The following is a 24,410-nucleotide window of genomic DNA, read 5'->3' on the forward strand; positions in this document are numbered from 1 at the left end:
GAACCCACATACAGAACTGCAACATGCAGTATGTGTTCTGGACCTGCTGTTACAAAGCTAGCGTCGGATCCACAATGTCATCAAATTGAAATAAATATCAGCATCATACCTGGGCGATCGGTCAGGCCCTGGTCTACATCTGGGGCTCTCTTCCTGAGGTTTGGGCACCTTAACTGCAGCAGCGATGGGACAGCCTGAAAGACTGGAGGAAGTCAAACACATTAGTCCAATGTTGGGACTCTGTCTGTATACAGTGCAGGTTCTAATGGCCTGCCCCAGTGGCTGTACCTCCGGTGGGTGCTGCGGTTACTGTTGACATGGCCTCTTCCTGTGCACCCAGGGGTAGGACACTTGAGAACGTTCTCGTGCATAGCCAGGACTGCGGACAGGACCAAATAAAAGGTAGTTCCATTATCGGGTTGATAGACCAAAGAATGATAAGACTGATTAAATAATCATTTATTTACACTGATTAGTTAGAAAGCTGCTAAGTGCATCTAGTTTGTGTATCACTTTCAAATGCAACATGCAGCTAAAATAAACTATGTATTTATTGATCATTATAGTTGTCACGTTCTGATAGCCCTGGAGCTACTGTTGTGTTAACACAGAGAAAAGCATACTTTTCCATTGTGTGAGTGATGTGCTACTATGTATTTGTGGGTCTCAAAGAAAAAAGCTTAACTGAAAGGAAAATGTTACACAAAACAGTTGATTCATTCCCTCAAATGCCACATTGTTACGAGTTTTACTCTGTATCCAAAGGAAGTTATGTTTTCTGTCCATATTTTCCAATTCATTTGCGAGAGTTGTCTATTTTTCAATACAGTGTTCGAAACTCCTTTGATTTTCAAATACAGCCTCCAGACTAAGAGCACATGCTTTCATACTGAAAAAAAGTTAATTACTTTTTCTGTTCCTTTTGTAACATAACTGTTTAATGTTGAATGTTTGTTATGTTACATTAAACAATTCAAACATCACCAATTTAAAAAAACATTTTCAATATTCAGTAATTACAACTAACATTAGAGGGAGAAAAAATGAGGGTTCATAGGTGACAAGTATAATATAATATAATAATACTGTATGGAGCTGCACACATGCCAAAATGGCAAATAGAATGTTATGTTATTTTATTTTTATACAATTTAAATAATACTTTGTTGGTGTGCTGTTGTGTGTGTGTCAGTGTAGACTCACTCTCTGGGGGAACTCTGACTTTGTGGGGACATCCAGACAGACTCCTATGATGAGGATACAGACCAGTCACATGACCAGTTCCATCACAACCAGGGGTTGGGCACCTGATATCCTTCTTATCTGTTCGTGGGGAGTCTGGAGACACAAGAAGATTGTATTTAATGCAACTAGGGAATATTAAGATATTGATAAAGGTATATGCAACTAAAACATTTGAAAATACAAAAAATATTATTTCAGAATGGTTAAGTGGAAATGTTTCCATTGGAAGGTGGCAGACTTTCAGGTGAAGCAGACGGATTGCAGTATCATGAAAAGCCAGAAATGTTTTGCAAAATGCTTCTATTAATCTTTCATTTTAGTTAAGGCTGCAGTTCAACACAGGGCATCCACTTCTTAATGCCCATGCTGACCATCGAAAGATTACATCAGGATTATACATTTAGCTGCAGTCATTTGAAGAATCAGAGGAAAACATGAGAGGTACTTTGAGAGGATTTAAGACTTATGGTCATGGTTAAATATCCAGTTGATTCCTATCAAAATCCAATATTCTAAGTAGTAGCAATTCCATCAGAAATGTAAGTTCTTTTTTAGTCTGGTAATTTATTACTTCACTTGTTGCCAAAATGTTTTAGTACTTAAGAGGATTCCCTACTCCTGATTTTCCCCAAATGTAGTTCTTTATTCTTTTTTATGCTTGGAAATGCCTCATCATTGAAATTACAAAATACATATCTGAATGGAAAATAAAGATGTCATGCCTAGCACCCGTACTTAAGATAAGTGCTTAGCTTTATTTATTGCTAAATTGAACTTGAAGAGCTCTACTCTATGTCAAGGGTCATCAAATCATGGGTTCACAATGAGAGGTAACAAATACTATAGGATATAGCAATTAATAGTGATACACATATTTAAATCAATGTGATATTAGCAATGATCAACTGTACCTTTGCCTCCATGGTAACCCACTCTTGCATCTACATCTAGCAGCCTCTGGTGCCTCCTCTCATTGGTCATCTGCTCCAGCAGGAATCTGTCCATCTCCCTGTAGGCGTGGTGGAGCACCTGCCTCTGCTCTGACTGCAGGACCATGGCCTGCTCCAGGAGGCTCAGGTTCATCCTCCCCCTGTCCATCTCCAGAGCTCTCTCCTGGAGGCCCACACTCCAGGCCTCCAGCCGGGGGGGTCTCTCCACCTCTGGCTCCCCCTCACTGTCCTCCTCACTTGGGGCTTGCCGGTACCTCAGTGCCTCTACCTGGAAAGGGCCTGCTTGACCCATGGAGTTTCTCGGTTCTAAGTCAGGGTCTTCCTGCATGTGTTGGCCCATCTTAACCGAGAGGTCTTGGGTGTGATTGGACGGGCTGCTGTTTGAAGCGCCCAGCCTGGCTGTGCGAGACAGAGGCTCCCATTCGTCCTCTCTGCTGTCTCCGTACGGGCTCTTGTGTGGTGACAAACTGCAGCTCAGACTCATTCTGTCCTGGTCTTCCTCCTCGTTCCTTTGCTCCCTGGTGTCTTCATCCAGCAGAGCTTCAGAGGATGCAGCCTCACATCCAGGGGAGTCGTCTGCCTCAACTTCAGACCATCCAAAGGAATCCTGGGACTCCTTTGGATGGAGGCAACCATTTCTGTTGGACGCTCCTTTAAGTGTCTCGACATCTCCGTCTACGAATCAAGAGGAAAAAAGACAATGTATGGTCTTGTTCTGTTGTTAAGGCTGAGCAACATGTTTCAATGCCATACACTTTAGTGATCATGCAGTTACACAGAGATAGAAAAACAATATTGCATGTCCTCTATTGAGCTTTCTTATAATCGTTTGTAAAGCCTTTCAAGGTTTCAATTTTGGTGACACTTTTACATGTTACAACATCTTGGAAAAACATGTTTGCTAGTTGAAATGGCCTTTAAGAGGATTGTAAAAAGATGTAGGGTTTCAAAAATGATAATAGTACGTGTCACGTACGTTGCATGATTTCTAAGCAATTCCCTCAAGTACATCTTAGATAACTGATTTGATACTTATTTTGGCTAGTTGAACATGAAACCTAGATATGAAGAACAAAATTGTCTTCTTCTTCTTCGACATCTCAAATCAGAACACAACAACTTGATACGGATTTAGAAGGACCAGATTATGACAGGATTTGCACTGCTTGTCACACTGAACATGGGTTCTAAGTAGTTACCAAGTGTAAGCCAAGCAGGGCTTTACAATATTTTGATATTAAAATTCCTCCACTCATACAAAAACTAATTCAAGGACCCATATCTGTGCACACAGGAAGAACCAGGAAAGTGGAGAATACAACAAACTAATCATTTAATGAAGAAATAGTTTTCCTTTATGGATATACACTTCAATTATATTTGCACCAGAATTGTGTGACTAGATTTTTAATTTATATCTATAAGTCTGATCATTTTAAGTGGAACAGTTAAAGAAAGTCAGTAGCCCCCCAAAAATGCATTTCAAAATACATTTTATTTAGTAACACCCCCTGATTATATTCAGTCACGGTCAATGATTAACAATGGCCTATCATCTGGATTGATCCAATAAAATCTCTCTTGATCCACCAAAACCATTGAAACTTATTTTGTGGCTTAAGTTCTTAAGGGCCAAAAGGGGTTTTTACTCCAATATAATCATAAGTAGGGCTGTACTGTAGTGCTATCCTCTTAAGTGGCTAGACGTCACAGACCAAACCAAAAGTAGCCCACAGAAGAGTGCCATTTGATAGGTTGCTGATAGATTTAGGAATAATTCAGGCTGCGGATGACACAGCTATAGGCATTACCCCGGAGTCACTAGTTATTAAAGGCCATAGTACAAAACCTAATCCCCTAAAAAGAGTTGCTAAACGCTAGCCGAACTGTACTGCCGCTCTGATGAAAATGAGGCACCCTTGGTTAGGAAAGAATCTGGCTTCTGGCATGCACGGATTTGGGGCATATTGTGCAAAATGCGTACATGTACTGTTTGCTACATGAACACAATGACGTGAGCATATAATGTATGTGGATGAAGAACTTATCTTTGAATCATTTAAAAGAGAAGTTGGTGTGTGTGCTGAAGAAGCTTTTGATCCAGACCCTGTTGCTGGAGATATTTCCTATTTAATAGAGGTGTATAAATAGCCCTCTGTTCAACAAAGATTAAAAGTTAGTCAGCTACGCTCAGTTATGATGAGTGGTGCAGGCAGAGAGAACTTGTTTTCCATCCAGATGGATGCACAAGCCTGGAACACACACTCCACACACACACACATGCAGAGTGCACTGAAAAGACTAGGGGAAACAACTTGGATTCCCTCCTGTGGTTTGTGTGTTGGAACAGGTGAACAGTTTGTACTCCAGAATAGCCATTACTGACGCTGTGCTGCAGGGTTGGAGCTTGGCTGGAGCTGCAAGTAATGTAGCTCCAACAAATGATGGGCTTATTTTCCCTCTTTTTGCAACAAAATTCAAATTTAAAGGACATGCTGTTCAGAATCACTGTTCAGAATTCACTATCATGCTGCCTTACAAATAAACATGATATAAACAAGTCTGTTGAACATCTCAGTATGCCTTCAGAGGTTTTGGGACTGACTGTATCTTGATTCTGTGACAGTAAATTGATGGTTAAGAGCACCTCTCAGCAGAAAAATTCAGGCTTGAGAGAGGAAGGGTAAAGCACGGTTTTCAGAGAAATTTTTCACAAAAATACTGATAGAAAAATGTGAATTACACTAATAATTGTAATGTAATATGAACCTCGGAAACAAATAAATTCCATCTCCAACGAGTCCACACAATTCATTGAGCTACTCTCTAGGTCCATTTAACTACCCACATGTGTACTATAATGAGCTGTAGACATTATGCCTAATTATGTATATTTGGACTGTGTAAGAGGGCCTAACAAAAGCTTTCGAAAGGGACAATTACGTTTGTTGCTTAGTTACATCGTTAAAAATATACCAAATAAGTGCAGATTATAGTGAATGAGAATGCACATGTAAACCATGGGTATTGTTGCCAAAATGTGCAAAATTAAATTCATTAGCAAAGAGAAATGTTTTGCCATTAGATAAGACAACTTAAAATGAAATAAAAACATTTATAACTGTTTCTGATAACAATTAATTTTCTACAAATATCCAATTAATTATTAATACTGATGCAATGAGTTTATGCTTTTTGTAAATGATTATGTTTTACTGGAATTCACATGCAAGAAGACATCATAAAAAAACACTATTAAAATATTATGAGTTTGTCAAACCACTGTACCACCTACACACCTCATTTCTGTAGGGGACTGTTACTCAATGACACTAAGAAAACAAAAAAAACAATGAACTGCTTTGATTCAAATTAAGGACGCCCAAAGCTGACAACCTTTCGGTTTTTAATTTTTTGTATACCATTCAACCATATTTCAAAGGATAAAAAAAAACATGCTGCACAAAAAGCAAATGAGGAGTATAAAATCTGGCCCCATCAAAAAAGGCAGGGAAACCATGCCAAAAATATCATGGCAGATCTGCTGTCAAAACTTCAATCTGAGGACGTGAGACACAACTAATGTGGACCCAGCAGTGTAGTCTTTCACTTCCAGTGCACAATGACTGTGGCTGCTGGCTGATGGCAGGGGGAGGAAAATATGAATGCAACAGATGGGATTTTAAAATTCAGCGTCAATTGTTCATCAAAACAGACAAAACAACAGGACATCTGTTTACCTGCTGGAGTGTCAATGTTCCTCAGCTCCTCTTTGTCCTGTGGCTGTGCCAGGTCCTTGCTCTCCTCCTCACATGCCTCGCTGGGGCTGTAATGCCGAGGTTTCATCAACAGAGACTTTCTCTTGTTGACAGGAGCACCCTGCACTCTTTCCTGGGCGCTCCTCTTCCTTACTATGGGCCCATATGTGCTGGGGGATTGCCGGGGGACGAAAAGAAAGGAGCAATTAGGTCAACAATTAGTTGAGCCTCCAACTTTGCTTGAACTTGTGAAGATGTGCTTAATTTGGAGACTGTAGGTTCACTAAGGGGACATCCCCATATTACCGTTTGTACAAGTACAAGTACATTGCGTTGGTCTGTCTAAGTTGTTAGAATTTAAATTCATTTCTTAGCGTTAATGAAAGAAACATTCAACACAAAACATTGAGAAAATACAAAAGCCGTTTCAAGGAAAAACAATCATACCCTCATTTCAAAAGCTTTACTAATTTGAAGTGACTGATAAAAGAATGCTATTTTCATTCATCAGAAGAATATTAATTTGGGGTTGAGTTAATGGTTCTTTTCATGCCTTCTTTGAAAGAAAGGTTATGAACCCTTACCTGGGAGTTTTAAGGATGCAGTCAGCTGGAACTGTAAACAGAAGCAGAGAAAAGATGTGGAGAGTAAATAGTGGTGTTTGTATTTCCACTAGCTGACTCAGGCTCTGCCAGCGTCTGTCTACGGAGAGACACAATCCTGATCAAAGATCAAAATCCCTACCTGGATAACCAGTTGGGGAATTATGCAATGCCTGTGTTAACAGGGGTATCAGTGTTAACACCTTACTTTGGTTTGTGTCCGATGTTAAACACACAAAACAACGACAAAACGTTCGGCTTCATCTGATCGAAAGCATATTTTTTCACCTTTCACAAAACATGATTTGCTAAATAGTTTACACATAAAAACCCTTGTATTGAACCAAATTCATGAACTTGAGGCCTGAGTTATGTTGAAAAGAACCTGACTCAATCCTCCCTATTTTATTAGACCAGCGAAGCACAGCACTGTAGCTCATCCTCGTCACTGCTTTGACAACATGATCTAAAAAGGTAAATCGATTTTCCCAGAGGCCTATGCAAATCTCATTCACAGGTTACAATGTATTCCCATGAAGCACAACTAATAATAAAGCCCAGATGAATTTCACAGACGTAGTGATGAGCTCCAGAGTGAACATTCAGGCCTCAGAGGCTGTGAACACTTGCATAATGACAAACTCTGTCTAGAGGTTTTCAATCACACAATATATATGCACTCCTTAACTAATTTGAGCCAGTGTTTCAATGTAATGAAGTAATTCCCCTCTGAACAATATAATGGCAATGCGGTGCTCTTCAAATTGGTAAGATGACATATAAAGCTGACAGCTGCGACGTTGGATTGTTGAACTGATCCAACCCTCTCCTATCTCATGGCTGTAAGTGGAATATGTGTGTGCATCACTGAATACAACTACTTTTCCACCTGTGATTCCATGGCATGGCACAGATGGTGCAGAAGCTACTCACCTTGGCTGTTGATACATGTCTGAAGTGTGCAGTCTTCTCCCTCAGAATCCATCTGTAAAGACAACATTGATTTGCGATATGTTTGATACTTGTTCAAGGGACATGATTCAAATCTGAGAATGTTTGCCATTAAATTGGGAAATGAAATAAACTTGTTACTGATTTCATAAGTATTTGTAGGCAATGCAGTAATGTTCAATCTGTCTGGACAATAATGTCATGTTTCAATCATTGTGACTGTGAACAACATGCAGAGAAAATCACAAATGCCGGTCGCATGTGAATGTAATTACTAAACTGAAGTTGTAACAAAGGCGAAAAAAAAAAAACATTTCTGAGGTGAGAAAAACACAACAATGCTAAATAAGGACATTAAAGCGTGAGTGGTTGTGGTGGTGCTACACAACGTGTGTTCCGACCAAAAATAGTTGTTAAAATCCAGCCACTCTCCCTCCACCATTGCTCGTGTGTGGATCCCAAATAAAACCTATTAAACATAATTATTCCAGGCTGATGGTGGTGTATAGTGGTCACAGGCCAGTGAAATCTATGAGTCATAGGATATGCTGTTACTTTTCCTGGTAATGGGAAACATGACTCCTCTCTCTGGTTTGCTGCTGTGATTGAAGGCACTGACCTGTCATACATTTATAATAGGGGAGCAGGTGTGGCAGTGATGGACCTTAATTTCCTTTAATAAACCTTTTATGTGCCACACTCTTAATGCCACGCCAGCTCCTCTGAGGTCCTGCTCATAATAGGTTCATTACTTTTGATTACTAGAGCCTATTGAGATAAACAACACCCAAACACTATAGATTACATTCTGTAAAAATGAATGCTGTTGATTAGTTTGGAACACTTTCCACATCACACCGGCAGAAACAAGGACACTCTCTCACATGTGATGATTTTTTTTCTTTTAAAACACAGCTTTTACCCCAAAAAGTCTGTGTGAAATGTATTCAACACCAACGAGAGCAAATTAATTAGTTGAAATTGAAATTATGTTATCAGTACACTTGTTTTAATATCACAGTTTGACTTATATTTCCACATTAAGCACCTCTATGTTACTGGGGTAAAACTCATTATGTAAATCTGTTGGTTTTATACTCATGTTAATTTTGCCATGCCCTTTTGTACCAGTACAGATTCATTAAAGCTATTTTAAAAATGAGAATTAAGTCAATTTATTACCCAAAATCATTTTATAACATATTTTATATCGTTTGGAAGGTGGTATGGGAAGGGATGCACATTCACCCCAAATGCCAAAAAGCTGATCAAATCTATTGCAATGCAATTCAGCTTCCCAAATAAGCTAAGACTGTCAAGCATAAAAACCCCTTCGCAACCGAAGCCTCATGTTTTTGCATTGTGAGGGTACAGAGCGTGCACTCTTTACACTCTCGTGACGAGAGCTACTTCACAAACTCCAAACTAGATTTAATTCTTCAAAGAGAACGAGAAGTAATGGCACTGTGAGAAAAGCTTTATTAGACACTCACAAGGTCAAAGTGAGTACTCATGAGGGAGAACATCCAGTAGTGAGTTGAAGCATCATGGAGACAGAGCACCATGTTGAGGGCTTTTTTACACACAGAAAACAAATACATGAACTCTGATCAAATAAGGAGAAGGTTTGTGTTTGAATGTTTACTATGCTCTGGGGCTGGGATTTGTGTGTGCCTTCATCTTGACGTAGGAAAACACACATTGACATACTGAAAACCTCTCAACAGTTACATTTGATTTGTTGGCTGCTTGTAATTTTAGTCAGGTATGGTTAGGGTTAGTTATGGTTGTGTTTGGGGTTAGGGTTAGATCATGAGATCTGTAGTTTGGACGCAGGATCCCTTCAGACTTTAGATTATTTCAACCTGCAGTCAATTATGCCACTTTATTTATAGAAAGCCTATGGTATAGAAAAAAGAAGCAGATTCAGCAATATCCAACACTGTGTCCGCGCACCGCCCACATCTCTGCATACAGATACAACATCTCCGTCTGATGTTACCAGGGATCAGCTAAGCACCTATGTGACTTAGCCCAACATGATGCTTATTCAATGCATCCTAATGACCTCTGCCATTAGCTATGCTGTTTATCAATATTCACCCAGACTACATCCGCATTACTGCATCAGGATTTTTTTTTCTGAATTATTTATATTTTTGAAAGATAACTACCAGTTCATAGTGTGATCACCCCAAACGTAGTATGATCCAACCCATCGGAAAAAATGGTCACCTTTTCTTGCGGTTTTCCAGGCAGAATGTGGAAGGTGCTGCCAGGCTGGCCAGGGTCACCTTGGTCCGTGTGTGCACAACTCTTCACTTGTTTCAGGATGTGAGCATGAAACTCATTCTCTGTAACACAATAACAACAAAAAGCCCAAACACAAATGAAAATCATTGTCAAGTGGGTATCTATCATTTCCTGTCATGGCCGCAGCCAGATGATCTGGCTGGTATTGTAGATGTTGGTTTATTAATAATAATAAGTAAGGATTAGATGCCTGCTAATCAACAGTTTCCTTCCAGTGATATTGGTCATGAGGAAGATGTTGGTGTACATGCAGTCAGAGACAGGGATCACGTTAATACCTCCCAAGGAATAAGGAACAAGATGCAAATTGATTGCTTGACAGAGATCAAATTGCTTGCCTCTAATTAATACAAAACATCCAAGAGGGAAAACAAGGATGAACACAATGAGTACATTAAGCCTCTTCACTTCACAGATCTTATTATAGAATTATTTATTTCTGTTAGCTTTGAAAGAAGAAAAAAAAGAAGAAAAAAACGTCTTCTTAATTATACCACTCAGAGCGTTCCCCCCCCCCCCCCCCCCCTCCCCCCAGAAACAAAAGGGGGGGAATTGTCATTAGCATAAAAAAAAGTATTACCATTGCAGGCGGTTTGTCATCTGCTGAATCATAGTCCGCCCCCCCCCCCCTCTCTGTCAAACACAAATAGAGGCTCTCAGAGGGATGTACACCCGTGTATGGGGCAGATTTCTCAGGGGGACAGAGGCCGCCTGATGCTCTTGGTTCCTACGTGATTTTCTACGTGTTAATCTATCTGCTTGCTGTCCTTGGGCCCTGCCCATTCCCCCCAGCCCCATCTGCTGGAGTTCCCACCACGGGAAGGAGAATGGGCTGCAACTGGGGGAGAGACGGCCTTCCCAGTCAACCAGTCATGAATAACCATCGCCTCACACCGCTTCCAGAGAGGGGGGGAGGGGGGGGGGACTGGATCCCAGTATGCACTGGATAGCTTCTCTTCTCATGGATCAAACTCCATGTCAAATGTTTCACTTCAAATACAACTATTGTATTTGACTATTAAACATTTGACTGCATACTGTAGAACTTGAATTAAGCACATAAAAGCTCATAGCTATTGTCTGTTGTACACACAGCTAATGCACAGTGCATAGGACTTGCTTGCACGACTACAAATCAAATCAGACCAATCAAATATATGCTACTTCTACAATATTGTGCTGCTTCTGCTTTATCCCACTCTGTCCCCCAATTTCTTTATACATATCTTGATCACAGCAGGTGTACGTATTATTCTTAGGGATATGTTACTTCTTTATTTAAATGTGTAACTACTACTGAACTGCTACAGCTGATAATAATAAGAATAATAATCATCATTGACCTTGAGTCATTGAAATGTCCCCTTGTTCCTAGCTTATCCATGCACTTGGGACACTCTTGTGTAATTAACATAGAGGCCATTGTGATCGAGCAAAACTGAACTGTAGCCTATGAGACGCTCCATCTTCAAACCCATTAAACTGTAGGATCCTCAATGTAAGATTTCCAAGACCACAAATTTAAAGACATTGTTTACATTTTCTTTAGATAGGGGCAAACGAGATTACTCCGAAGTGAGATTTCAAAACGACAGCGATGCGCGCTCATCCAACCAACTGTTATGATTAGATTAGTCTTCTAACGTAATTACTGACCCAGGCTGCGTGTGGGAAACAATGCATACATAAAGAACTGGGTCTGGATCTGAACTGATACCCGTCCTCTCTCCCTCAACCTTTTTCTCTTAACCTTTTTTCAGCAGTATCATTTTGAATTATGGGAGACGGGGGAGGGTGGTGTGCAAGGTCACTGTCTGTTCTGTAACGCCCCCCTCTCCCCCTCCCCAACCCCACTCCCACTCCCCCACCCACCACAACCCCCCCACCCACCCATGTTTTTTTGTTTCCTCTACCAGAGGCGCACAGAGTGAAGGGTTAAAACTGGAATGGATTTAATTATGGAATGAATGGAATTATAATGCGCCTGCAGCAAGTTTTCCTCCTTATTTATTAAAGCAGCTGATGGGCCAGGTTTGATGAGCCACTTCTGGCATAATTGAGTCATCACACAAAGAGGGTTCCTCGCATTCAGAGTGGTTTTATCAGCAGCAAACAGACCTGATTACTGGCAATTACACTCTGATCTAGGGGAAGGAGAAAAAAGGGTAAATGTGCGGGGTAACTTCTGTGTTTATAGTTTACCCCGGGAATAATTTCCACATTAATTTTACATGCTAAGTGTTTTCTGTTTCTGCATAATAAAGAGCAAACGGGCAAGAGATAGCACAATTTACTTTAATATTTTCTTGTAATGAATGTCTGAGCTCAGAGCATACTGATCACTATTTATGTGAAACATAGGAGCCGTTTTGGTTTTGATATCATCCACTGTGCACAGAATCAGCAATATGTGGCTAAAGTACTTCAGAAGGAAACAGAAATGTGTGCTACCAACAATTGCTTGTGCAGAGCTGTAATACGTTGTCATGGAAGACAGAGTAAAACGCTTTAAGCAAAGAACAGAGCAGGGCTTTACCACCTTACACTGAGATGGAAATGGGCGCATGGTGAGTAAATCAAAACCTGCTCAAATAAACAAGTTTTTGCAAAAAGGATTTTCTATTTGCGGTGTGACCAGCCAGCCATCAGATGCCCTCTGCCTAAAAAGCTAGCAGCTGGACATTAGAATACTAGCTAGAGACATTTTAGGGAGGGGGAGGGGGGCTGATTTCCTATTCAGATCAAATCTGGCCCTAAAACGCTGGGCGGATTTTATTTGCTTTTGGGTTTCATCATATTCTACTGTTATACACAAGCAAGTATGCCCTGATATACACAGTGTATGTATTTATATATCAGTATAGGTTTTTTCTTCTGAAATTACTCACTCACAAATCATTTTAAAATATGTATCCCAATAGTGTGATACTGGTAAGAGTGCATCACAGATCTCACAGATTTCAAGAGGTAGACCTCCTTCAGTAAGGCTTGTTCATTGAAGACTGCTAACTATTTAACCTACTGGAAATGAATGTTTTCTGAAAGAGAGGTGCTGGGAGACACTTAGAAAAAAATCTTTAGCACAACTGTGATTTCAGACATAACAGTCTCACAGCCACCTAGACCGCCAAGCACAGTGTTTGTGTCTCATGCCAACTGAGTACTTTTATAAGAGGGTAGCAGCTTATCTTATCACTGCCACAAGACTGAGATGCTTCAATAAAGGACGAGGCTCACAGAATTCTTAACAGACAATTAGGAGCCTGGCTAGCCACTGTCTCTTCAATGATTTGTTATGATGGCATAACTACAGGGGAAACTTGTTATTGGAGCCAGTTAGCAAGGCGCCCATAAAAGAGTCAGATGGTGACACATTTGCAGAGGTGATTTATGAATCTTGTAATCCCTTTCCAAAGTCATCCCAAAGCTTTCCCTCTAAATTGAGTTCACCTGGAGCAGGACCACACAGAAGCGCAAAGTCCAGAATGTTTGTTCTACCATCAGACAGACCAAATTAGTTTTTGACCAAATTGCTGGAGCTTTTAGTTCTCTTATCCATGAAGGCTTTCAGTTGATGTGAAATTGCTAATTGAATATCACTCTAAATCGCAAACACAGAAATGCTTTCTTTTTTAAGTGTAAGGCTGTCCTCCCTCTTTCTTGGTCAATGCTAGCTAATAAGTACCTGCAAATATTATTGAAAAAATGTATGCAATTTGCAGCATGGATCAATTTTTGGTTGCATAGATCCAAATCTGATTGCCTTTATCAAGACAGTGACTCTTGTCATGTTACACGTTACATCTTTAGATAAATCACTAAACTTGTTTTTTCAAAACGGACTAATTTGGGGACAGGTGTTTGGGGAGAAAGAAGTTCCAGCCCTGGTGTCTGTCATCTCTACAGAGTAATCCCAGCCATTGTTCCTGCCCAAGAAGGCCCTTTTATAGATGAGGGTGCATGAATGCTACCAGGTGGTTGGCAATTTGGAGAAACGTAGTAACCATTCGAGCTAATCCCCCGTCACAAAAGGCAGGTCTCCTGTGCTCTGGGGCCCTCCAGGGCGAAGGGAGAAGTTTACCTCACACACACAGAGTCTGAAAGGAGCCAGAGACTCTACCACTGATTCCTAATCAGATTGCGCTGAAGTGAACAGCCCGCATGGCAGCTGTAGTTTTCCCAGGGTTAATTACCTTTCACTGCTCTCTCTAAATGAGTCAGCTGTTCCTGTCATTAAACAACTCCACTCTATCTCTTCTCCTCTGTCCTCCACATGCACACGCGCACACACACTTTACAAACACACACACACACACTTATCCTAATACCCAAGCAAAATAACATAAACTTGTATCATAGTTTTTTTTTATGATTCTAAATGTTACTTTAACTAGCATTTATGTGTTGTGTACTGTCCTAAACTGCACAATGGGAAAACAGGAAATGATTAGGATATGCGTCACTTTAGTAATGAAGAGGAGGAGTCAATGGCTGTTGAAATAAAGGTCATTATCATTTACTTTAAGCTACTAATATTTATTTATGTTTATGCAGCTGGGATGCTGGATTCCCAATCCTCCCCTCACTCTCTCTGTCAAAGGGGAAGAATATCAATCTGTCAAGGTCTTATGTTAGTTGGCTCCCACTCTTACTAATTGAGGATATAAAGTAAGTAAAACACACAGGCACACACAAGACCAAGACACTCAAAAGCATTCCCACTCACAGTCACACACACAGTCACACACAGTCACACACACACATATCCACATACAGTTCAGTTCTGATGTAGTATTTGTGTTGTCATCAATTCTGAAAGATCTGTCTGCCTCCTGAGCTGTGTGGCTCAGTATGGTGGGGGAGGTTTAAGTGATTTTTGCCACTGTGTGGCAAAATCCCTTGGCCACCTGGATTACAAACTCTAGTCCTTTAACTCATGCCAGTATAAATCCGTGTTAACTCGGATTTACCTCTAGCATATGAATTCTCAGTCTACGTAAGCTTTGTTTGGAATGAGTTGTACATAAGTATTTTATGCATTAAAGAGATGCCCATTGGTGAATTCCCATTTTATAACAACAATAAGAAAAACTAACAACTAGAAGCAAAAAACAACTGTTTGTTCTTCACTACAAAAAATTTTGCAAAATAAATACAAGAGCATGTAAAACTACAGAAGTATTTCTTCAGTATATGGTAACTATCGTAATAATCAAGAACAACTGGCCTCCAGACCCAAACCAGAAGTGCAAGACTACAGATCCCAAACAGCATGTTGTGGTCAATGTGCAATCAACTTCAAAAAGAAAAAAGAAAATGTCTGGACAGAATGACCTGCAGCTCACTGAGTTGTTCAAATGCTTTCGTTAGAAATAAAAATGATAACGATTCAAAAAAATCTGCCAGAAGCAGTCAAGAGGATATAAATTAAGCATTATCCAATATCCATACAATCTCCTTATTCACACATACACACACTCTCTCTTCTGGGATAGTAGAGTTAAGCCTGACTATTTTGTACTTAAAAGGTTAACACGCCTGTTTTGTGAGTTTGAACCAAGCTTGCCAGATCAGCAGATGGTCCATGATTATGATTATGTGCATCAATAAAATGAATAATCTTTAACAAAATGTAAATTTGACTTAACTCCAGGGTTTAATACACAAGATGGACTTTAACCCACTTTCCTGTCAGACTGGAGAGTATGATATTTTAATGCACTTGAAATGATGAAGCTTGCCCACCACGTCCCAGATGAATCTACTTAATACAACAGCTGTATTCTTTCCTTGCACAAAGCATAGAGCAGCGAATTCTCTGATTCACAGCCGATCGGTCTTGTATTACTTGTTCTAAACTGTACTTGTACTATGCCAACACAATCTCGATACTGTATTTGTGTAAGGAGGAATTAAGACATGGGAAAATGAATGAATCCGGGAATGAATGCATGAATGTCATAGAGCACAACAGTACCTTCTGCCTCATTCATCCAATATTTATAACAGATAGGTGCAGTTCTACACTTGTTCACCAGATGTACTGGGAGTACAACCAAAGGGAGAGCAGCTAGGAACTTCCCTGAAGAAGCTAGGAGACCACTTGTGAAAATTCACATTTACAACCTTATTCATATTTGTATCCCCATTTGAAAGAGCTAAGTTTGGAAAAGACAGAACTGATACAATCAAGCCTTACTTCAACAAGAAAGTGGGCAAAGAGAAAAACAGCAAGTGGGTTGGTACTGTAGCAAGTTAAGTTTGTGTGAAAATGTTGGAAAGGAAATTGGGTGAGATTAATGTACTATGTCTACCTCTCCCTCTGCCACATTAGCCAGCATGAACTTCCAGTGGAAGCCACAGAATCCTTTCATCGGTCTACTTATCAGCTAAAAGCACTGTTTACCCTGAGACTTACAGCACCGCATTTCCTGAAGACGCACAGATCCACTTGCTCGCAGTCTCATGCGTCCACACAGCAGCTCACATCATACACTCTCACATCAACATTTCCGATGGGGAAGAATCTGCAAGCATGACTTACCGTGCCCCTTTTAGCCTTTGTTTTGCATTTCATAGTAGTCACATGAAGCAGGTGATGATGTTGAGGGAAATCGAGGTGGGGTAGGGTAGTCCAGTGTGTTGCTGTCGCGTGGAGTGTATGTGCGGGGACACTGTGATATTCAAGGGAGCCGCTAAGCTTTTTTTGTAGCCTTTGTGTCATTCACTTAACGACCAATCTCATTAGCTGCCGGGGCTACAATGGGCTGAATTATTTTCTGTGTAAATACACCACATGGTGACCCTCAAGGTAAGACCTCTGAAGGTCTTTTTAATCACATAAAAGATGGATTCCCCAAAAAATCTATGACCAAAGAATGAACAGATTGCCCTTAAAAAGAATGAATAAAACATTGGTTCTTAAATATTCAGGTTAGGACTAAACTTAACATAGTCTTGTATGAAAAAAAAAAGTATGTTTGTTGACATGTATGTATGTACAGTATATGTATGAATGTAGGTATGAATGTATGTACATACAGTATTGTACTGTGTAACATAGTGGTATAATTATTACTAAAGTATATAATGTGCACGGTATATGCTTACCATATGCATTATGTTTTACTGTATGTTTGAACAATTCTGAAACTTCACATAGGTAAGAATATTAAAAACAAACTAGGAGGAAAGTTGAAGTGAAAGCCTGGGGAAATGAATGGCCATCAGACATAAAGACTGTACAGTTAAAATGTCTGTTTGACACATTTTACTTTCTTTCCTGCCATTTCCCTGATGCTGTGTTTCTGGTGCAGAACTATAATTCCATGCAAAATGAATTATTGTAAGTACTTGAAGTCATGACAGCTGTCCATATGCATTAGGGACATGTCTATGGGCCAACTTGACCCTTGTTAGAAAACAAAACAAAACACAAAAAGAGAATAGTGCAGCCTGGGACTGCTGAGCAGGGTCACTGGAGATTTTCCAGACAAACGCTGCACAGGGGAGGAGAGGGGAGGAGGAAGGACAGGCTCAGAATCTCATTTTAACAGACCGCACACAATCTGGGCTCCCACAGAACTATCTCTGCCTGACCGCTTTCTATTTATCCCTTATCAGTGTTTACCAACCGCTAGTTTTCTTTCATTCACACTGTGAGGCAGTTCTCTTACTATCAGTCAACAGCTGACACCGTGGAACAGCCTCAAAGGCAAGAGGAAGGGATCAAAACTAAACCAAAGCTGTTTAAACAATACAACAGAGGAAATAAATTCATAAATCCTAATTCTTCCCAACCCACAAGGGTACAAGCAGATCCTTTATAGTTAGGCCAACAAACAGAACCACAGCCAATGAGGTACATTACAATCAAGGTAAATGCTGAAATATATTTTGAAAAAGACAGGGGGGAAAAATCCCATGTTATTGTAATGAGAAAAAAGACCCTTATATCGGCTACTCGCTAAACGTATACATTACATTTCTTCATGAATCTTAGAAAAACACACACTGTAAATGTTGACACATTAATGTGAATTTCCCGCTACGGGTTTTCAGCCTGTTATTCTAAAGGGCATTTTTTTATATATATAATTCTAATGCATTTTGATATTCCGTTTACATTTCAGAAATACATATCACAAACTGAGCCACATCCCAATAGTCAAATGGACTCAAACTAACCACGCTGAATCCAAATGTACATTGCTGAACATAATTGAAGATTTTCTCATTTAAATTTAATTTAGTTACATTTGTTACTATACGGCAGAATCATAAAGTTTTATCTCATAGATTTTTAGGAATATGTTAGTTGATACTTGCTGTACAAGTATTTGACTAAATAATATGAGATATATAAGATCATTCAACGATCACTTTAATAAAGAAATAGCATGACATTTTATAATATATTGTGTCTTTAAATAGAGTAATCACACTTTTCAAATAAAAAGGGGTATTATTAGGGCCCTGCCCAAAAATATGTTATAAAAAACAAGGTTCTTAAGCGTCAAGTTCATTTGTCTGATTTAGCCTTACTATTCAGTTAGGCTACAATCATTAAAAAGAGCCTTGGTTTTCTGAAATACTCTTTAAAAGTTAAGTAATTAATTACATTTATCCTTTCACCAGCTGTTCGACAGCAGATGGAACATTTCTGAAACCTTGTTGAATAAATCCTCATAATTCATTTTCCTGGATTAACTAAGTGAAGTTTGAGTGGTGGAACAGGTAATACAATGCATACTGGGTGGTCAGTGAACGCTTTCTGCTTACTTCATTCCTCATTGTATTCACCCAAAGAAAGCTCACCAGTATTTATTTCAGTGCTAGGTTGTTTCTTTAAAAAGTGAACTTTTTTCAATGATAACTTAGTTTCAATCTTATGAGAAAAGAAATTGTTGACTCAATTATGAGTTCATCACAAGAAAGGAAACCATTTCTTAGTCTTGCTCCCCAGATGCTGAAGGACTAAATGTAAATGTACATTCAGATTATGGTTGGAGTTTATGCTTGAATGATATTCCCATTCCAAAACCTTTACTAATCATATTATAGAATGTTATAGTAAAATAATGACACTAAACTTTGTAAATGTGTACAGATCATGTTTGTAACCCTTTTGATGAACGGTATTGCCTTGGCTCAAGTCAATAGAGACTTTAGTCGGTACCATGGACAGTTCCTGTTGCCACACAAGAGAACAGGCAGAGATAGGTAGCATTTCCCTGTTGGGTAGCAACTGAACTAGTGTCCCACTGCTTGGAGCAGAAAGAGGACTAAATGTAAGTGGTTGGAAGAGGAGTAACGCCTGTTTCTTATCACTTCTGCACCATTGGATTCTGTTGGCTCTGTTGGGGATTAGAATAACATCAAAAGAGAGCCTACTGCCATGGAAGTTTGTACTTCCCTATATTCCATTTCTCGAACACCTGGGATCTTTTAGTTTGCAAACTTGTAAAATGGTTGTCTGGATAATTAACTACAAGATTTGCTGTATGTCTTCATAGTTCTTCCACGATAGGAAGAAAAAAGATTTTGGAGTATTTTGTAGCGGATGTACTGTGTATTCCAGCAGGACCATGACACTACAGATGACAGGCATGATGCTGTCGTACTTCAGTTAGAAAGGCCAGAACAGCATCACACCCACACAGCCTGTGAGGAATATGAAGCCGCCAAACATGTTTAAAAGAAGCAACTGAAGAAAATGTTGGACTTTTATATGAATAATCTTATTATAAGCTAACACAAGGCCTAAATAAAGACCAATATATGGATGGAGGTGCTGTTCTTGCCTCCTAAATAATTTTCTTAAAATCTTAAATTGATTTTTATAAGTTCTCTGCTAGCATGGGATAGTATAACATCCAAATATATCCATCTTGATCAATCTATCTATCTATCTATCTATCTATCTGGGAACTATATACTAAGAGCTCCTAGTAAATGATAAACTTTTCCAACATTAATCGCTTCAGCTAAACCAACAGTTACCCTGGGGACGTGAGAGTCTGGTGTCTCTTTAGTTTGCTCAAGAGTAAGGTTGTCCACAAAAGGTGTACGCCACCAAAATCTCTATTCTGAACTAATGATGACTTGGCTATATTTAGGACACATCAAATGGACCATGTTTTTACAGCAAATATTTAAAAAGGTTACAGCTGGGTTATAACCCTTAATAACGATTATGGGTCAGTTCTATAGAAACAACCCTGTTCCAACAACAGAAAAAATCCTGAATCTGTGAGTCAAAGTTGAAGTGCATTAGGACTCTGGTAGTTCTGTGTATACAGCTGTCACACCAAAATCCGCCCACAACCTGACGATGCTTTGTCTTCATAGACAATACTGACATGTGTTCCTCTAAGACTAGCTTATACTCCATACAAACGCTGTGAGTTTAATTTAGGTAGACAGCATCTAATGTGATCTGGATGATCAAATATAGGTCATGCTTCTTAAAAACAGTTTGAGACATTTAATCTCCTCTAACTGTCTGAAACCTGGACAGAATCTGCACTATTTTTTCCCAACAAGTGATATGTATTCTGTTAACAATGTAATTTCAATCAACTATAATTTCTAGACATGCATATTTCAACATTTTACAAAATGTCAAAGCTACGGCACTTGTGAAACAATCCAACATCAAAAGAAAACAGTCATTTACAAGCAGATAACTTGAAATCACGGTTAGACATACGACATTTGATGATTTCATCGAACAGCAGCACATAGTCAGACACCCCAAAAAATGCCCATCTTCCGCTTTCACAGGTCAAGCCTAATCTCAATGACAAGAAACACTGACCAACACTACAGCATTAAAAGAACTCTGACACAAACCTACTTCTGTGATCCCGAAAGTTTGATTTCCCTCCAGTGTGTTGATGGCCGAGCTGGTGCTGTGGCTTTGAAAGGTAGTCCCCAGGAATATGACATACTGTGCCTTTGACAGCCTGGAGATAAGCACCTGCGTTCGGGTCCCTTTTTACGTCACACCTCCCCATTCACAGCCCTTCAACATGATGCACATTTGCACATCAACAGGGACCAACCCCCCCACCCCCCCCCCCCCCCCACCACCCTCCACTCTCCTCATTCTACTCCCACATCCGCAAAACACACAAACAGGCGCACAAGGAGGCAGATGCACGCGTTCGCTCCTACACACACACACTCACGCACGCACAAACCCAGTCTTATTTGTGCACAATCGCACGCGCAAGTGCACGCATTGAAATAGAGAGGTGCGTAACATGCACACATAAGCGTGCACACGCACAACAGAAATGTCTTAATTTATTTTTCTTTTGGTACATTTTACCCCCTTATTTTCAGCTTTTAAACTTTCCCTTGCTTTGTCATAAGACTGGGGCATATGCCCTCCCAAGCTTCCCATATATCACTCATCATGCAAATGAGAGGGAACGTCACTCCTCGGCAGCAGATGGCCAGGGATGATAACAATGGCTCAACAGACCAGTTTCAATGTCTGCGACTTTATCGCTACGGCAACAACAACCGAAGTATATGTCATGGAAGCCTTGCCGGTTAATTTGATTTCCCCCCCCCCCACCCCCTCTGTTTGTTAGTACCTGTCTGTCTTTTTTATATTTTTCTCTCTTCAACTGTTTGAAGGACAATCTTTTGTCTGAGACCTTTTCTGTTACTTGAGGACAAGCTATCAGTAAAAAGCAGGGACCTGGAAATGATTTTTGGTGACTAAGTAGGGCTGCTGCCTAGCAGTTATTTAAGTAATTAGGTGTAATTCCTCCCTGTAGGCCATGTTAGCCTCCTGAGTTAGCTCATGCATTAGACAGGCCTGGATAGAGAGGGGGAAAGAAAGGAAGAAAGGGGCCCCGAGACATCACAAATGCAGCTTACAAAAGCCCCAGCCGCAGTGATGTCACCTCGCGTCCTGCTGACTCCTGTTAATACAAGTCCCCATAGCAGAGAGTAAACAGTGGAAGCGTTTAGCAAACAGGGCCAGATTACAATGACAAAGGCAGCCACACTTCTGGGTGGAGCCTGGGGCATGGGTGGGGGTGGGGTGGGGTGGGGGTGGGGGACTTGAGGGAGGGGGGCATGGGAGGCATGGGGGTAGGGTGCCACAGCTTAGTCCTTAAAATAAGTGATATCCATAAGGGGCCTCTTGGAGATCCTACCCCATCCCCAGCTGATGGTAGGGGCCACCCAAACACGCTTATCTCTGGGTTATGTCCCCCTCTATCTCCAGGGACTGACGTGTGAACACAATGTGTAATAATGTATTTTCAGTGCTTTTCTGTCATCTGCACATTTGGTTATGCAAGGCTGGGGACTCAAAGATGGGGCATATCATTACTTAAGGTTTGGCAGTTGATCATCACCTTGGTTAATACCTCATTTGAAAGTCAAATTCGTAACTGTCTTCAAGAGCCATTTCATGGTACACACTAAAAAGAGACCATCAAAGAGGATGGTCATGCTCCATGTTTTCTTTCACGTGTTCTTTATGATGGTTGGCAAAAGAAATTAAGAAAAGGTCTACATGAGCATCTTTTGAAATGATAAATGCAGATACTTTATTTGCTATTGTGGACAGTATCAGATGAAGGATTAACAAGCAGAATTAGTTTGAGGATGTACTGATTACTCCATGTTTCAAACCCCACAAAGATTCAAAGCAATCTTTACAAAATGTGAGGAAAATGTTGAACAGGGTGATGGGCAGTCAATGACACTGTCACGCCAGCATAGCAAATGGGATGGTGGGGGGGAGGGGGGGGGGGGAATGGACATTGTCTTCTTACCAATACACATGAATTATGCCCTTGCGAAAAGGTTTCATTCAAGGCCATCATAGTCCATAAACTAGTGTTTTGTCAAATTATTTCATCAACAGGAAATGTGCACATAACTGGAGTGAGCTGGTGGAGAAATGACAGAGTGGGTTGGATAAAATGATGTGTCAAACAAAGGTTCACGTTTAAAAAGTCCTGTTCATGTTTGCAGAAAGTGTTTGATTGCATTTAGAAAAGTATTACAATGGGTCACATCTGTGTCTAAAAGCTTTTTTCATTCTGCTGCAAATTATGTAAGCAAAGTGAAATGTCAAAGTACCCCACTGTTTTGAGTACTGTATCAGCCTCTGTGAATCCTACACAAATATGTATAATGTTTTCCAGAATTCTTCTAATGTACTGTAAGATCAGAATGTCACCTATATAAGACCAACAAGTGTGTTTTTTCAAATACCAACTAGGCAACACTGGGCTAGTTTGGCTTCATATGGAATGCAATCAAGTCTAATAGAAATGAATATTCAACAATTCATTACACATGACAGATATGTGAACTTGGCTGTGGATAATTCAAAATAAAATACTTTAAAATTGGACTAAAACAAGACAAATACCTGGTCAACTCTTTGTGTTGATCGCCCAAACCCCTTGTACTCATCCCTCTGCCATTGTGCAACCACTTGATGCCTTGTTCATCAGTGAAAGTCACATAAAAGGGCAGATTAAATTTTTAAAATCTATTTGCATATGCAAATTAGGCAACACAACATAAGTACATGTTGTTGATATGGCTCCAGGATGCATAACTATCTGTATGTTGATGTCAACAGACAGTGAATACCCCTTTGAAAATCTGGGATACATCTTTCATGGGGATCATTATCTGCAATGCACCGTGCTGTATCTTTCTTGAAGAGACGATTAGAGCGACCCTTCAACCCTAACCCTTCGGATGGACTTGTGTGGGACCGTGACAACCCTGCAGCATTGTGTCATTTGGAAGCGCACACAATCAGTCCTATCCTATCGCACATCCAATTAGACATTCTTTGACAGACTTGAATCCTATACAATCGTATGAAGTTCTAACTTAGACATTTTCCTACTTGCTACAGGAAGAAATCCCCCTCCTTGACCCTATGCAATCTAACAAACAAACAGTAGTTACTGATTAGCATCGTGTGACCATGTGGCAATTCAATTAATTCGAATAAAATAGAACAAAATGGCCTTCAAATTATATCCCAAACACAATGAAACGTCTCTGTGAAATAATGTCTCTATTATGCTCACATACAACTACCTACAATACAGTTGCAGTCCATTATGTTTTGGTGCTCTTTTGAAGGACATTTTCACGCTGTGGAGAGCGCTAGATCTTCTACCCCACCTGTTATTACCATCGCTCCATGCTCAGAAAGCTGCACTGGAGGCTGCTGGACATAGTTAAATAACCACAACATCTGTTTGAATAAATCAACAGGAGCCGGGCTAAGGGCAAAATCATATCAAACAACTACTGGTTTTAATCAACTATCCCCACTGTCTCCAAACATATTTAATGCCATGGATTTAGCAATATGTCCACTAGAATATATTCATTTTAAATTAACGTGTCAGGTAGTGAACAAGGCAAAGATTCAACCACAGTCACTCACAATTTTTCATGATCGCTCCCTGTATTTCGATTAAGAGAATACGTTTGTGGTGCAAGCGTTACGTTGGATCTCAGTTAGGACTTATTTATCAAAGGTTCATGTGTAACAAACACCTCTCGCTCCCCTTTCGTGAGCACAA

At 40.0% G+C, this 24,410-nt stretch overlaps 1 protein-coding gene across 8 annotated transcripts in view; it reads right to left on the reverse strand.

The window, feature by feature from the left end:
- st18 (ST18 C2H2C-type zinc finger transcription factor) overlaps positions 1–24,410 on the reverse strand; it is a 40,032-nt gene that overhangs the window by 10,624 nt on the left and 4,998 nt on the right. For 5 of the 8 annotated variants that reach the window (XM_062481854.1, XM_062481853.1, XM_062481852.1 and 2 more), the window contains exons 1-9: positions 20,678–20,865; positions 9,742–9,860; positions 7,489–7,540; positions 6,538–6,568; positions 5,936–6,123; positions 2,157–2,870; positions 1,204–1,338; positions 289–379; positions 110–202 (exon numbers count right to left, since the gene is read on the reverse strand). In XM_062481854.1, coding sequence (XP_062337838.1) covers positions 110–202; positions 289–379; positions 1,204–1,338; positions 2,157–2,870; positions 5,936–6,123; positions 6,538–6,568; positions 7,489–7,540; positions 9,742–9,860; positions 20,678–20,837 — 1,583 coding nt within the window. In that variant the 5' untranslated portion in view covers positions 20,838–20,865. Of the gene's footprint in view, positions 1–109; positions 203–288; positions 380–1,203; positions 1,339–2,156; positions 2,871–5,935; positions 6,124–6,537; positions 6,569–7,488; positions 7,541–9,741; positions 9,861–16,363; positions 16,521–20,673; positions 20,866–24,410 lie in introns of those variants that run through there. The other 3 variants (XM_062481857.1, XM_062481858.1, XM_062481855.1) reach the window with 3 other exon arrangements.

The sequence above is a fragment of the Osmerus eperlanus genome, chromosome 16, assembly GCF_963692335.1.
Source record: "Osmerus eperlanus chromosome 16, fOsmEpe2.1, whole genome shotgun sequence".
Classification (NCBI taxonomy): domain Eukaryota; kingdom Metazoa; phylum Chordata; class Actinopteri; order Osmeriformes; family Osmeridae; genus Osmerus; species Osmerus eperlanus.